Source organism: Phalacrocorax aristotelis, chromosome 24, assembly GCF_949628215.1.
Source record: "Phalacrocorax aristotelis chromosome 24, bGulAri2.1, whole genome shotgun sequence".
In the NCBI taxonomy this organism is placed as follows: Eukaryota; Metazoa; Chordata; class Aves; order Suliformes; family Phalacrocoracidae; genus Phalacrocorax; species Phalacrocorax aristotelis.
In genome coordinates this window covers 1716161-1730706 of record NC_134299.1, presented here as the reverse complement: position 1 = coordinate 1730706, position 14546 = coordinate 1716161, and the positions used below count along the sequence as shown (strand labels likewise).

The 14546-nt window shown below is 54.6% G+C and overlaps 2 protein-coding genes across 2 annotated transcripts in view; both read left to right on the top strand.

Annotated features, from left to right (window-relative positions):
• The window catches only part of LOC142048091 (disintegrin and metalloproteinase domain-containing protein 9-like), a 31572-nt gene extending 26519 nt beyond the window's left edge, over positions 1 to 5053 (top strand). Inside the window, exons 20-22 of the mRNA XM_075074648.1 lie at positions 167 to 269; positions 1963 to 2090; positions 2822 to 5053. Of these exons, the coding sequence (XP_074930749.1) occupies positions 167 to 269; positions 1963 to 2090; positions 2822 to 2936 (346 nt within the window). The 3' untranslated portion in view covers positions 2937 to 5053. The remainder of the gene's footprint in view (positions 1 to 166; positions 270 to 1962; positions 2091 to 2821) is intronic.
• LOC142068210 (disintegrin and metalloproteinase domain-containing protein 2-like) lies at positions 5039 to 14545 on the top strand. Its single transcript, XM_075117485.1, has 19 exons — positions 5039 to 5171; positions 5289 to 5379; positions 5925 to 6003; positions 6155 to 6231; positions 6383 to 6547; positions 6924 to 7014; positions 7279 to 7350; positions 8371 to 8537; positions 9004 to 9085; positions 9265 to 9401; positions 9976 to 10162; positions 10460 to 10549; positions 10822 to 11020; positions 11824 to 11932; positions 12262 to 12445; positions 12752 to 12832; positions 13502 to 13619; positions 13728 to 13890; positions 14250 to 14545. Exons 1-19 carry the CDS (start codon positions 5039 to 5041, stop codon positions 14407 to 14409), a joined length of 2385 nt encoding a protein of 794 aa, XP_074973586.1. The 3' UTR covers positions 14410 to 14545.
• The last annotated feature ends 1 nt before the right edge of the window (position 14546 follows it).

Here is a 14546-nt window from a genome sequence, read left to right as displayed (position 1 = left end):
AAGGGTTATGTTTGTTAGATTTGTGGTAAATGTTATCTTCCTGACATTTGATCTGTGCTAAGATAGTACAAATCCATCTAGCGGGTTCAAGTGCTTGGGTTCATAGCCTGCATAGTCATTCTGTCAAGGTTATATGCTCACACAGTCCATATCAACGGGATTTCAGGTCACTTCAGTCACCACCTCCTAGGACAGAAACTGAACCGAGAGACTACCACCACAGAGGCTTTTCACATGGCATGCCTTATCCTCCAAGAGGTGTACCCAGGGTAGGAGTGATCTACTTTTTCATTACTTTGTTATCTCTTACTTTAAAGTAACAGATGAAGGTAGTTCATATAATTCTTGCCGTAATAAAAGCTTCAAAGTTACTTTATTTTTCTGCAAATCAGGTTTTTTCTTTGCTAAGAGGCAAAGAGGATAATTATTTCTTAAGGGGTGTGTGTGTGAACTCCTCAGTTTCCCACTGTTTAAGCTTTTTTTTTAACATGCTGTGCTTGGCTTGGCAAGCAGTTTGCCTGCTTTACTACCTCCTTTCCCTCCCGCTGGAACCCCCACCCCACGCGAGGAAGGGAGCAATCCTTGCCAGCTCCCTGGCCCCGCTCCTTTGCAGAATGCAGTTCCTCTCTGAATGCAATGACTGACCAAAGCACACTTGCAGAACAAATCAAGTGCTTGTCATGATCAACCTTTCTGGTTTTTTTTTTCCAAAATGTAGTACTTTTCAGAGTGCTGTTGCTTCTTTCTGCTGCGTTTCTCAGGTTTGTTTGCAAGTGGTCTTAAATGTCACTTAACTAATGTCACAGCAGTATCCTGCAAAACTGGTGGCTCGTGGCTTGGGTGGGTGTACTCTTCATTGGGTAAAAAACTGGCTGGATGGCTGGGCCCAAAGAGTTGTAGTGACTGGAGCTAAATCCAGTTGGCGACTGGTCATGAGCAGGGCTCCCCAGGGCTCAGTGTTGGGGCCAGTCTTGTTTAATATCTTTGTCAATGATCTGGACAAGGGGATCGAGGGCACCCTCAGTGAGTTTGCACGTGACACCAAGTTGGGCGGGAGTGTTGATCTGCTGGAGGGCAGGGAGGCTCTGCAGAGGGGCCTGGACAGGCTGGATCCATGGGCCGAGGCCACTTGTGTGAGGTTTAACAAGGCCAAGGGCCGGGTCCTGCCCTTGGGTCACACCAACCCCAGGCAACGCTCCAGGCCTGGGGCAGAGGGGCTGGGAAGTGCCCGGCGGAGAAGGCCCTGGGGGTGCTGGCTGACAGCGGCTGGGCATGAGCCAGCAGTGCCCGGGTGGCCAAGGAGGCCACCAGCCCCCGGGCTTGTGTCAGCACTGGTGTGGCCAGCAGGGGCCGGGCAGGGATGGGGCCCCTGTGCTCGGCCCTGGGGAAGGCCCCACCTCGAATGCTGGGCTCAGGTTTGGGCCCCTCAGGACAAGAAGGGCCTTGAGGGGCTGGAGCGTGTCCAGAGAAGGGCAGCGGGGCTGGGGCAGGGTCTGGAGCACAAGTGTGCTGGGGGGCAGCTGAGGGAGCTGGGGGGGTTTAGCCTGGAGAAGAGGGGGCTGAGGGGAGCCCTTCTCGCTCTCTGCAGCTGCCTGAGAGGGGCTGGAGTGAGGGGGCGGTTGGTCTCTGCTCCCAAGTATCAAGTGATAGGATGAGAGCAAACGGCCTCAAGTTGTGCCAGGGGAAGTTTAGGCTGGACATTAGGAAAAACTTCTTCACTGAAAGGGTTGTCAAGCACTGGCACAGGCTGCCCAGGGAAGTGGTGGAGTCACCATCCCTGGAGGTATTTAAAAGACATGTAGACATGATGCTTGGGGACCTGGTTTAGAGCGTTAGGTTAATAGTTGGACTTGATGATCTTAAAGATCTTTTCCGACCTATACGATTCTGTGTATTCTTTGTTACCAAACAAACAATTCCCTAAGTGCAAATTTCTGAACGTTCTCGTTGTTTTCTTTGTAGGATATGGAACCAAATACCTTTCCTGTTCCATCTTACCCCGTTAACCAGTATCCTCAGCAGGCTTACCACCAGTCTTACTACCCCTCTCAGCAATACCAGCCCCCACAGCCACAGAAGCTGCCGACAAGGTTGGTTGAGTTATTGCAAATCACTATTGGCAGGTGCCCCGATGTATACAGGTTGTCGTTGCCTTCATCTCTGTAAGCATTAGGGTCTTCCGTCATGCGCTATGTGCAAGCAGGACTGACCTTTTATTGAAAGAAGTTTCTCCTTCATTTCACGCGGTGGAACCAAAGCGCTGTTACCCGCAGCATTCATTTTGCACACTGTCACGGCTACATTATGATTAACAGGCTTGGGAATGCTGTACGCCAGATTAGCCCTGCATGCAGGTGAATGAAATGCTTCTCAAAATACCCAGTTCAAAAAGATCTTACTCAAAAATCTGGCGTTTTGCTGATTGGGGAACGTTATTGCCAAGTGCAGGGCCATTTCTCATTAACTTTGAACAGAACTTTTACCTTTATTTTTCATTTTACTTTTTAATTGTATTCCTAAGATGTAAAGCCCATGCCATAAGACACGCGTGTCCAGAAACCACAGGGTATCGAGAGGGAGTGCTTTAAAATAGCTTGCGCGGGTGGGAAACTCGTGGGGATCTTCAAACTATTTTGGGGAAGATGGTGTGTGACAAACCGGGAGGGTCGCGGGCAACGGGCAGCCGAGTCTGACCACGGTGTGTTTGACGTGAGCCCTCGGCGCGGAAGCCGAGACTGTGAGGAGCAGGGCCGGGGCAGGGGAGGGCCGCGCGTGGGGCGCAGCCACCTGGCCTGACGACGGCTTCTCTGTCCCCCTGTAGGCCGCCGCCTCCGCAACAGAGATGTGCACCTCAGGGACCTCCTCCTTCACAGCAAAAATGTTTACCTCAGGGACAGTATTTTCCTTCTCGACCGGCACCTTTGCCTCCCAAATAGCTTTTGGGCTTCTTCGGGGCCTTCCCGTGAGCTGACCTGTCCACTGAGACAGCTGAAATGGCAGTCGTCCCTCTTGCATCGAGCGGCCCGTGGTAATCCTGGAAAGCTTTCCTTCTGCAGCCTGGGATAAGGCAAATGAGATATTGAAACGAGGAATGTAAAACTTTAAACTAAATACCTCTACCAAAGCTACAGGAACCGAAAACATCTAACCCGTTCTTAGATCTGAGTAGCGTGGCTTTGTAAACGGCGGCGGGGCTGTGCGGCTGGGAGCCGAGCAGCCTGCAGCTGAATAATGCTTAAAGTACAGCACTCGAGTGGCTTTTGGTTCCCCCATTTCTGCGATGAGCCCTAATCATGAAATTATCTGATTTGTTGTCGTCTTTCTATCTGTACAGTGAAGAACTTGAGGTAACCCATGCCATTTTCGAAACAAGGAAATCTGGCCAATTATCTTAAAATTATTTTGCATGGACTGGAAAATGTTACCCATTTACACATTAATGGCACAAGTGAAATAAGGTATCGGTGTACTTTTTCAGAGGAAGATAAATATATTGTAAACACGTCTATGCATGTATATATGTTTATTGATGTGTAATAATGCACTTAAATTCTTACTTTCATGCTGACTGACACTAAGCAGTGCTCATATAGCACAAAGTTTAATGGTTTTAAATTAGTAACTGACTTGCTAAATGAGAATCCTGTACTAATTTCCACTAATACCGTGAATGGGCAATGGAGATAAAGGTACGAAGAGACATGGCCGTATTTTGGTTTTAGAAAATGGGGTGCTCTTAGGTTTTCATTTCGGTCTGAAGACTGAGAGGCAGTCCCTGCAGAACACCAAGAAGCAGAAAGTGCTGTATCTGCCTCGACCCCCGGAGCTTCTCTGAGCACTTTAAACAGGAACCTGTTGACTAATGCAGCCTCTTCCCCTAATCCCCAAACCCCTTTAGTGTCAGTCAGGATGCTTACAGCCTAACTTGCGTTCGATGGGACTGCCCTCCGCTTCCACGCCGCGGGCTAAACTAGATTTTAAAACACCCTTTCTGAAAAGGCGTGTTCAGCACGTGGCGTGCCGGCGGAGGAGGGGAGCCGTGGTGAGCGCGAGGCCGCTGTGCCGTGGGTAGAAACTGGGCGCAGGTGGTCACAAATAGAAATCCGTTGCCAAACTTGCTAGAAGTGAAAGAAGTACTGAAAAGAGTGATTGGCTTTGTCACTTTGTGCCAGCCACCCAGTACAAACTCAGTCTGTAAAATCCCCCATAATATTGCCAAACAACAACAAAAATCTTTCCCTCTGTATCTGCATATATAAATATATATATATAGTGTTTGCATTTGCAGTAATAAAATACTTGAACTCCTGTGGTTTCCCATAAACTTAGACTAAGATTTATAACACTATTAAAATATGTAAAACGTCACCTAGAATATCACCAGACGTATTTGTGGGGGTCTTCTGTTTGTTCCAAGATAATCACTTCCTAATTTTCCTTGTATTCTCCTCAGTTTGGGCTGTGTCTGTCTGTCTGTCAGGGTTAGCTTCGCAGCCGAACGAGGTGGGTGTCCGGGGCAGCCTCTCCAGGCTGCCGGCGGCGGGAGCGGGCCCGGCGCGGAGGCTGGGGACGAGCAGAGGGAATCTGGGGAATGAGGTCATCCAAGAAGAGACATACTTCGTTGTGTCTGAAGCTGTATGTGCGAACTAAAACTATGTTGAAATGGTGCCTTTTAACAGATAAAGAGTTTTTATACTTCCAGCGTGCACGTTAGCAATATCCGCAGGGTGGTGGCATAGGGCAGCGAGCGTGCGGTTTTTAGAAGCGATTCTATGGAAAGGAAATAGCTGAAACTTTACACGTGTTGAATACTGAAGATGACTACTGACTTTGTTTTTTAAAGCGTACGCTTATCCCTGCCCCCCGAGCAGGTGTGGAGAAAGCGGAGGCGCCGTCCGTGTCCGACACGCGTTTAAACCTTCGCGCTCGGCAGCACCGTCCCCGCTCCCTGTGGCGGCGCGTGGCACTCCAGTACCGCCGGGCTCTGGCGAAAGGGCTGTAACCAACCCCCTTTGTAAGAAACAAATGAGCAATAAAGATGCCGGTTTTGTACAAGGTGCTCTCGTCTGCCTCTGCTTTCCCGGGCGGGCGGGGCCCAACCGACACGGCAGGGCCGTTACTGGACGGGCAGATGGGGCTGCACCAGGCACTGCTGGTGCTGCTGGTGCTGCGTGAGTCCCCCGGACCCCTCTGGACCCCCCTGACCCCGGCCCTCGGGGCTGCCCCGCACTGCCTGGCGCTGGGGCCGGGGCCGTGCTCGGCACCATGCGGGTCTCTCTCCCCTCCAGGCTCGCCAGTGCTGGCCCAGATCACGGTCCCACGGCCTGCGAATGCGACGGGGGAGGTGGTAGCTCCGCAGGCCATCGCTTCAGGGCTCTAGTGGGGCGGGGGTCTGCAGGGCGGCAGTGGGGCAGGACCACACCAGGGCTGTCAGCATGGCAAAGGCTGTGCCCGCTCCCTGAGGAAGCACTGAGCTCTTGTGCTTGCCCTCAGCATTTGTAGCCGCCCTCGGAGCGCGCTTCTCCGAGGTCATCGCTCCTAATTCTCCCTTTCTCCGCTTTTCTGCACGCGCAAGGACACGGTGTCCTACGTCCTCGGGATAGAGGGGAGGCCGTACACCGTTCACCTGCGGCAGCAGTAAGTTGGGCCTGGCGTTGCCTCGCCTGACCGCCACCGTCCTGTTCCCCGGCGCTGCTGGGCCGTGAGCTCTGCCCCAGCACGGGACGGTGCCCGGCTGTGGGGGGATGCCCGGCTGTGGCCGCTGGCGCTGCTCCCTGGGGCTGTTTGTGCCCGTGAGCCCTGACACCAGCAGGTTCTGTATCTGCCAGTGCACCAGCACAGGCTGCAGGACCTGGAATAAACGCAAAAGACTCTGGGAAAGAGATGCTATTTTAAGTGTTTCACCGTATGCCTTTCTTTTGTAGTGTCTTTTTATCTGATGACTTCAGGATTTACATGTCTAATGAGAAGGGATCTATACGCTCTGATTCAACCCATATCAAGGTAACCTTGGATTGCTTTGGGGATTTTCTCCCGTAAGTGTTGTGGCGTAGAGCCGCTCTCCAGTATGTGCAAGTTCAGCTCTTTCGGTGATGGGTGAGGGCATTGCCTCCGCGGCCACGGGAGGGGCTCCTTGTCCTCTGTCGTGATTTAGGGAGGCTGCCACTACCGGGGCTACATCGATGGGTTCCCCAACTCGGCAGTGACCCTCAGCACCTGCTCGGGGCTCAGGTAACGAACCGCCACCTCCCCGCGATGCCCTGCCCGCTGGTGCTGGCGGGCGCTGCCGGGCTTTGCCGCGGGGGAGCCGGGGGGAGCCCCGGCAGCTCCGCGCCGCGGCTGCCAGCGCCCGGTGCCAGACGGCGCACCGTCACCGTGGCAGGGGCTTACTGCAGTTTGAGAACGTCAGCTACGGGATCGAGCCCCTGGATTATTCTCCTGCCTTCGAGCACTTTGTGTATCGCGTGAGCAACGAGAAGGCGGCAGGTTCCCTCTTTGCCACCGGCCGCCGCGAGGGAGGGCCGGGGCAGCTGACGGCAGAGGAGGTGTCGTCCAAAGCGCGTGGAGATGGCGAAGTGAGTGTGAGCCTGTTCCCGCGGTGGTGCCGATGTCCCCGTCACGCGAGGAGGGGCCCGATCCCGCAGGAGGCTTTGTCTGGTGTTGTCTGGCCGGACAGAGGTGGGGGCGAGGTTTATGAGTGCCAGCGCTGGCGATGGGGTGCTGTGTGGCTCGTTACTCATCTGGTGCCTAATGAGAGGTACTGACAAGGTAAAAAGGCTTCTGAAAGAAGTCAGAATTAGCTACTTTGGAATGCCTTCTTACCTTGTGCTAATTTGAAGACAGCATTGCTTTCAAATGGACACTTGAGTAGCGTAGCGAACCTCAGGAATAAAGTGACCATAGAACATCGTAGAAATAAACAGCATTGGAGGCCATTTTCTTTTTCAGCCGCTCTCAGCTGCAGCACAATCTCCCAAATACTTAAAAGTGTACATAGTGTTGGACAAAGCTTTGGTAAGTCTGTGCCAGTCGTTTTCTTCACGTGTTCGCCTGACTTCTGTGCACGTAGAAATGTTGCCATTTCCCAGCTTTTCTATGCGTTTGTTTCCCTTCTGAAAAGTTACGTGCACTGTGGATTTTGTAGGAAAAAAAGACTGAAAATTCGTAGCTCCCATTTACGTGCTTGGGTGCTGGCAATCGTTTCAGCATTCAACGTTGTTGCACGCCACCGTGGTAAATGCCTTGTCTGCTCTTGTGTCCTCTTGGGTTATTTTTCAGTACAACCACATGGGTTCAGACACGAATGCTGCGACGCAGAAGATAATCCAGGTCTTCAATCTGGTCAACAACGTAAGTTCTTAAAGTCTGGTTTATATTGTAGTAAGATGATGGGGGGTTTGGTGTTAGTAACGGCCACCGATTTCCAAGCTGCTCTTGGGTTTAGGAGGAGGTTACGTAAACATGAATTCCAGGTCTTGGCGCGCGATGCTCTGGCCACGGAGGCTGGGCACGGCTCGGCAGGAGCTCCTAGCTTCCCGGCAGCCAGGTCCAGACTTGCTCAGAGGTGGGCGAGGGGTTTAGTCCCAGTGGGCTAACACAAAGGTCTGGCTTAGCAACTGTGAAAATAAGCTCTTTAAAGCTGTGACGGCACTAGCGGTGCGGTCCGTGCTAGAGCCATGGTCAGCTGCTTGGGGTGGGTCTTGAACTGCGACACGTTGGTGTCAAGGGAAGTTCTGTTTAGCAGCACGAGTAGGAATTCGTGCAACCTGGCCGCTGCCCCCATTTCCATTTCGCGCTGCGACTGCACCAGCGCCGCGGGGTAAGCTGCCTGGCCTTGACAGCCTGCAAGGTGTTTCCCGAGGAGGTTTTCTCTAGCCCCGTCGATCTGCTACAAATCAATATCCTTCCATATGTGCGGGCAATGTCTCCTGCAGAGGTACAAAAATGCAGGCAGTCTGCCTTACGGCAGCCAAAGTCTGACATTTTGAGGCTTCCCAGATCGCTCCCCTCTATGCTGCAGATCTTGTCCCACCGACCAGCCGTACCATTAATCTGTTTCCACTCGGGTGCTTATGAGCAACTTCTAATCCTTTTCTTCCCTCCACTGGTGCTGTTATGACTGATGTGTATAATGACAAGTTATTCAAACCCCCCTGAAACCTTCCTATGAAGTTATTAGGCTTTGTTCTCATGCCTCTTGGTAGAGCTTCTTATTTTCTAGGTTTGTTCCTTCTATTTGTCATACAGATGTCATTCAGCGACTGAAAACAGCAATCGGCTTTTCCTGCCTGATTTATTTCTTGTATAGAGCTGTACTTCTGCCCAGAAGGAGAGGTATGTGAGCAGGCGTTTCCTCTCTTGCGCTTTCAGATGTTTAACCCGCTTAATGTTACCATCGTGCTGTCCTCCCTGGAGCTGTGGACAGAGGAGAATAAGATATCGACAGCAGGGGAGGCAGATGACCTTCTACAGCGATTTTTACAGTGGAAACAGTCATATCTCGCTCTGTGGTCGCACGACGTAGCTTATCTATTAGTGTAAGATAAAGGTTTCCTTGCTCCTTAAATATTACGTGACAGAAATCAGTTAAACCAATGTAGGTTCAACTGTAAAGATTCCCATGAAAAATGTTTTCATAAATGAAACTTATGGCTTGTGTATTTCCTAATTCCTTAATACTCTGAAAGCACTTCTTTCAAGACACACCTTCCAGCCTGCTGTTCCGTGGTGATGTAGCGTACCCAGCTGTGCCGTCCGTCCCCGCAGCCCGTGGCTGAGGAGAGGCTCGGCTGCAGCCCCGGTCCCGGCCCGGCACGCGGCACAGGCACCGGCCGCCACGCAGACCCCGCCAGCGGCTCCCCTGGGCTGCCGGCGGCACCGGGGGACAGCGGAGCCGCCCAGGGGACCGGGGTGATTCGGCTGTGCAGCTCCAGGATCCCCCACCGACCCACAGCGACCGGGACGTCCCGGGCTGGGCGGCCGGTGAGCCTGCGTGTGTTTCAGGTACAGGGACCGAGCAGCGTTCGTGGGCGCAACGGCTCCGGGAAAGGCGTGTCAGAGGGACGCTGCCGGCGCGGTGGCCGTGGTACGGTGGCGCCTGTCCCCTGCCTGTCCCCTGCCAGCCCACGTGTCCGTGGAGCCGCAGCTCGCCCACGGGCAGCCGGGGCAGGGACAGGCGGGAGCCTCCGCGGCCGGAGCTGGGGTCTGCCGGGGTCTCCGCAGGGAAAGCGCGGCCGCGGCAGCCCCGCTCTCTCCTCCCTCTAGTACCAAGGGGCCGTGACGCTGGAGTCCTTCTCCGTCCTCCTGGCCCAGCTGCTGGGACGCAGCCTGGGCGTGAGCTACGACGACTCCCGCGACTGCCGCTGCCCCGGGCGCGTCTGCCTCATGAGCCGGGAGGCGCTGTGAGTTGGTGGGGTCCCGTCCCTGCCCGCGGCGTTGCCCGGGGGCTGCGGGGGCCGGGGCGGGGGAGGCGGGTGGGCAGGACGCGCTGGGGGAGATGGGGGTCCCCTGTCAGTGCCGCGGCAACGGCTGGCGCCGTCCGGCTCGTGCAGCCACGTGTCACCCGTCGCCTGGCCATGTGTGCGCAGGCATGTGGTGGGGACGATCACAGGTGTCCTCTCATCAGAGGTGTCCTCGATGACTGTCATTCTGTTGCAAAAATAGTGACAAATCAGAAATATCTGCTTTTATTCCTTTAAGAAGTGAAAAAAGAATAATTAAATTACTAATTCAGTGCTAACCTTGAAAAAAAGAGACCTTTTCTCTCCACAAGCAAGATGTTTCTGAACGTTTCTCAGTCTCTCTTAATACTGAGTTGTAAAGTCTGGTTTGACAAGTGAGCTGAAAGCTGCCAGGGGGCCGTTGTGCCTTGTGCCAGAGTCTGAACAAGTCCTTGAATGGCGCAGAGATTTTGAGAGAGAAAACTGCTGCAGACATGTGAAGACAAACAAGTATGGATAATTTGCTTTATTTTAGACATTTCAGCGGGGTAAAAGCCTTTAGCAACTGCAGCATCGGCGACTTTGAAACCTTCCTGAAGCACGACGGAGGCACCTGCCTTTTCCATAGGCCCCGCTTGACCGGACCGTCCTACCGGAGAGTGTCCGTCTGCGGCAACGGCGTCGTGGAGCCCGGCGAGCAGTGCGACTGCGGCGGGGCGGAGGTGGGTGCCGCGGGAATTATGCCTAAATATGTACGCTCATGCTGTTTGTATGTTCAGAGCAATGAGCCCTTGGACTAAGGGCACAGCTGAGGTAGAGGCTAGCCAAGAAGGATTATGTCTGGTTTTAAATGGTTTCCATATTGGTGTTGATCTGATGGTAGCTTTGCCCACTTTTTCTGCTAGATATTGCCCAAGCGTAGCATGTTGGGGGTAAGAAGGAAAGGGACAACCTCAGACAGTCAAAAGCGTAGGGGAGTTGGAGAAGTAGAATAACTTGGTTTTGTGATGTGCCCCCAGGCATGCCTGAAGGATAAATGCTGTACTAAAAGATGTCGGTTTAAGCCAGGAGTGAAATGTTCCTCTGGATTGTGTTGTAATGAATGTCAGGTAAGGCTTGTATTTACAATTACCACAAGATCATCATCTATTTTTGGAGAAAGGGCTTTCCAGCCCAGCTCCCTGAACGCCCCAGGAGGACTATTCGTGGGGGAAGCCTGTCCTGGGCAGCGTCACAGGCGTGTGGTGACCTGGAGCCTCAGCGGCCATCCCGAGGGAGCGGGGCCGTGTGTGAGGACAACGTCGGGAGGGTCTGTGTGGGGCCTGAGAGGGGACCCCGCTGGCGGGACGGAGAGACGAGTCCTTTCTGCCTCCCCTGCCAGTTCAAGCAGAAGAACTCGCAGTGCCGCCCCGCCGCCGATGCGCAGTGTGACCTGGCCGAGTTCTGCAACGGGTCCTCCGCGTCCTGCCCCCCCGACCTGTACGTGCAGGACGGGCACGGCTGTGAGCGCGGCACCGGATACTGCTACAAGGGGCGCTGCCAGTCCCCGGACCTGCAGTGCCAGCGGCTCTACGGGAGAGGTAATGGGCAGCTCTGGTTTGCACTGGTACTGCTGGCAGTGCCCAGGTGCAGGAGGCGGCTGCGGCAGTACCAATGCTCAGTGTGTGTCTTTGCTCTCTAATGCACCCAGCTCAGGTTGGCCTCGCTGTGTCTTTTCAGCCTGGTTTCAGTGGAAATGAGGGTTTGTAGTTGGTTGGTAACTCATTTCTGATGCTGCCCCCGGGAGCCTGAACACAATTCAATCAACGGTTGAAGCAGGAGGGTTTTTAGGGCCTGCGCTTGAACGTACGCGATACGAGCGATGTGGCACAGGGCTGTGTGCGAGGCTTGTGCCCCGTGTCCCGGCCCCTCCTCGTGCGTGCAGCTGAGGGCAGGAGGAAGAGCAGAGCCTGTGGTGCCTGCGAAGGGTGGGTGCGGTACCCGAAGGGAGGGCAGAGGGCTGGAGCGGTGCCCGGGGAGGAAAGGGCATCGCTTCAGGACGCATTTCCAGCTGAGTTTTGGCTCTGGTTAACGTGCACTCCAGTAGCACACAGCTCGCCCAATTATTCAGTGATAACAAAGAAATGCAACAAAAAAAGCAAATTACGATCTGTGAGTGACCTTAATCAGAGCACTAACCTGCTGTTTGCTAATCCTGTGTCTCTGCAGTTCAGGGCTGCTGAGGGTTTCGCCGTTTGGGGACAGATGTTATATCTTCTCTACTTAGTGAGCAACATCGATGTTCTGCTGTGAACAGGATAAAAAATTAAGAAGTTATTAGATACCACAACATGTCCCTTTGCGTGCCTTTAAACGGTAATAGATGTTACTGCTAAACCTGTAGGTTCAAAAAATGCTCCTGTGGCTTGTTACGAGGAACTCAATAGTCAGCGGGACCGATTTGGACACTGCGGGTTCCAGCCCAGACAAGGCTATAAGTCCTGTGCTTGGAGGTACGCTCTAGGGAAAGGGCACATGCTCCGCTGAAAATGCGTGTTTAGTTGGGGCTTCACAGGCAAGAGGAGCGTCAAGACTCCAGCTGACAGTAAGATTTGTGAAGCGATAAACTGAGTTACGTGCGCGTTCTCCTGGTTAGTCGTGCGGCACCTCCCCTGACGTTGCAGATCATCTCTTGGACTTCCCCGTCCTGCTTTTTTTTCCTTACCATGCAGCGCTCCAGATTCGTTGTGCTATTTCGTGTTTCTAGTGTTTCGTCAGGTAGCATTTATGGGTGGGGGTAAGCGTGTGTGTGATACACATCCCATGCAAATCGATTTTGTAGGAATCTCAGATGTGGGAAGTTGATCTGCACGTACCCGTACAACACTCCGTTCGCGTCAGCCGCCGCCGCCGTTCTTTACGTCCAAGTGCGTGAGCATTTATGTGTATCTCTGGATTATTTGAACGCACCGGCGAGGCTGGATCCTCTTCTGGTGCCGGCAGGTACAAAGTGTGGTTCTGGGAAGGTAAGAAAGCATTTCATAATCATCTAAAATGTAGAAATCGTAAGTGATAAAAAGGTTTTAGAAATATTTGCTCCTTTGCAGCATAATAGGTCTTGATGTTTACAAGCACTGTAAAAACACGCAAACATTACACTAAGGTTGGCGCGGAGTAGCCATTAGGCATAACCCAACCCCACGACAGGAAATGTCGCTTTGTAAAAGCACAATTGTTTGTTTAGAAGTGGTGTATTTTGGGACCTAAGACTGATGGGCGAGTGCTGCGATGGTATGGCAGTGCCGAACTGGAGCTGGTGTGGTTTCTCCTAGGTGTGTATAAACAACACTTGTCACCCACACTCGGTCCTGGGGTATGACTGTGACAGCAAAGTCAAGTGCCACGGCCACGGCGTAAGTGACTCCACCAGCAGCGCGCGGGGGCTTCGTCCTGGCAGGTTGGCCGTGGCTCATACGGGAGCTGGTCAAAGACCCGGTTTAGGTTGATTCTCTACAAAATCATCACCTTGCCAGCTAATACAGGGAGCGCACCCATTTAAAGTATTGGTCCTAAAACCAGTATCAAAATATGATGACAGTTTTTAGTCACTGAAATGGAGAATTAGATGGTGGGTTTGGTTTATGGACAGGAAAAAAAGGAAAGCAAAATTGAAGGGACATAGAATTGAGGGCAACGGCGTTCATGTAGATAAAAAATGTGGTCGAAGGGAGCGGGAGAGCTGCGTTGCGATGCACGGCGGGCCGCGGGCTCTCTGGGCCCCTGCCTGGCTCTGGAGCGCCGATAGCCAGGGCAAGCCGCTCCCGCCTTCTGCTCCTCAGACAGACCTGCACGTGGGTTTTGCAGGAGGGTGATGTTTTATGCTTGTTCCATGTCTCAAGGCTATCGGAGCCTGTACTTTATGGTGTGTTCCTTGTCACCTTCCTAAATCACCAGAGTGCCGATAAGCGCGCGTAGCCTTGTCCCAGCACGACCAGTGGCGGCGAGACTGATGCTGGTCTGGGCGGGAGAACCCGTTGCATGGATTCACTGCAAACTTTTACCGCCCGCCCCGGGCTTTTCAGGTGTGCAATAACAAGAGGCACTGCCACTGCCACCCTGGCTGGAAGCCCCCTGACTGCCTGCAGAAGGGGTCGCGCTTGGGGGGAAGCGTCGACAGCGGCCTCCAGGTGATGGACGGTGGTTAGTACCCACAGTGGAGGTGGGCACAGGCACTGGGTCGGCGTCCCTGGTGCAGGCAGGGAGGCTGGCGGCCCCAGTCCTGCTGCCCACTGGGCTCTCCCCTGCCAGGCCTCTCCGTGCAGCGAGCGCTGGAGGACGTGACGCTGGCCTGGCCAGTGCTGGGCTCCTGCCTTCTCCTGCTCCTCCTCACCACGGCCGCCTGCCTCGTCTTCCTCCTCCGGCGGCGGGTGCTGGGCCGGCGCGGCGGGGGGCAGACCCCGAGCATGGAGGGGTGAGCGGGGCCCTCCGCCACGGCATCCCTGGGGGAGTGGGGGGCGCAGGATGGGGCCAAGGTGATCCTTGGGGGGGTGTGGGGTGATCCCCGAGGGGGATAGGAGGAGGTTCCTCAGGGCTGAGGGGATCCCCAGCACCAGGGGGGCTATGACGAGTGATCCCTGGGGGGGGGGCTGAAGTGATCCCTGGGGGGCTGATACAATTCCCTTGGGATGGTATGGGGTGATCCCCAGGGGAGGGTATGAGCCGATCAGCCAGGAGGGCTGAGGTGATTCCCTCGGGGGTGTGTGAAGTGATTCCTGGGGGGACGTGAGGAGATTCCCTGGGGCTGAGGCTCCGCTCCGTGTCTCCGCACAGCCCCGCCGCCGAGGAGGGCAGTGACCGCTCGGAGCCGGACCCGCAGCCAGACCCGGACACGGACCCGGAGCCGGACCCGCAGCCAGACCCGGACACGGACCCGGACACGGACCCGGAGCCGGAGCCGGGGCCGCAGCCGGGGCCGCGGCGCGGGCGCTAATAAAGGCGTTGGGGGCAGCCGCGTGTGCGCGCCTCTGTGCGGGGCGGCGGGGCCGGTACCGGCCGGGCGGGATGGCGCCGGGGCCGGGGCTGGTGCCGCTGGCCGCGCTGCGTGAGTGAGAGCCCCCCGGGCCGCCC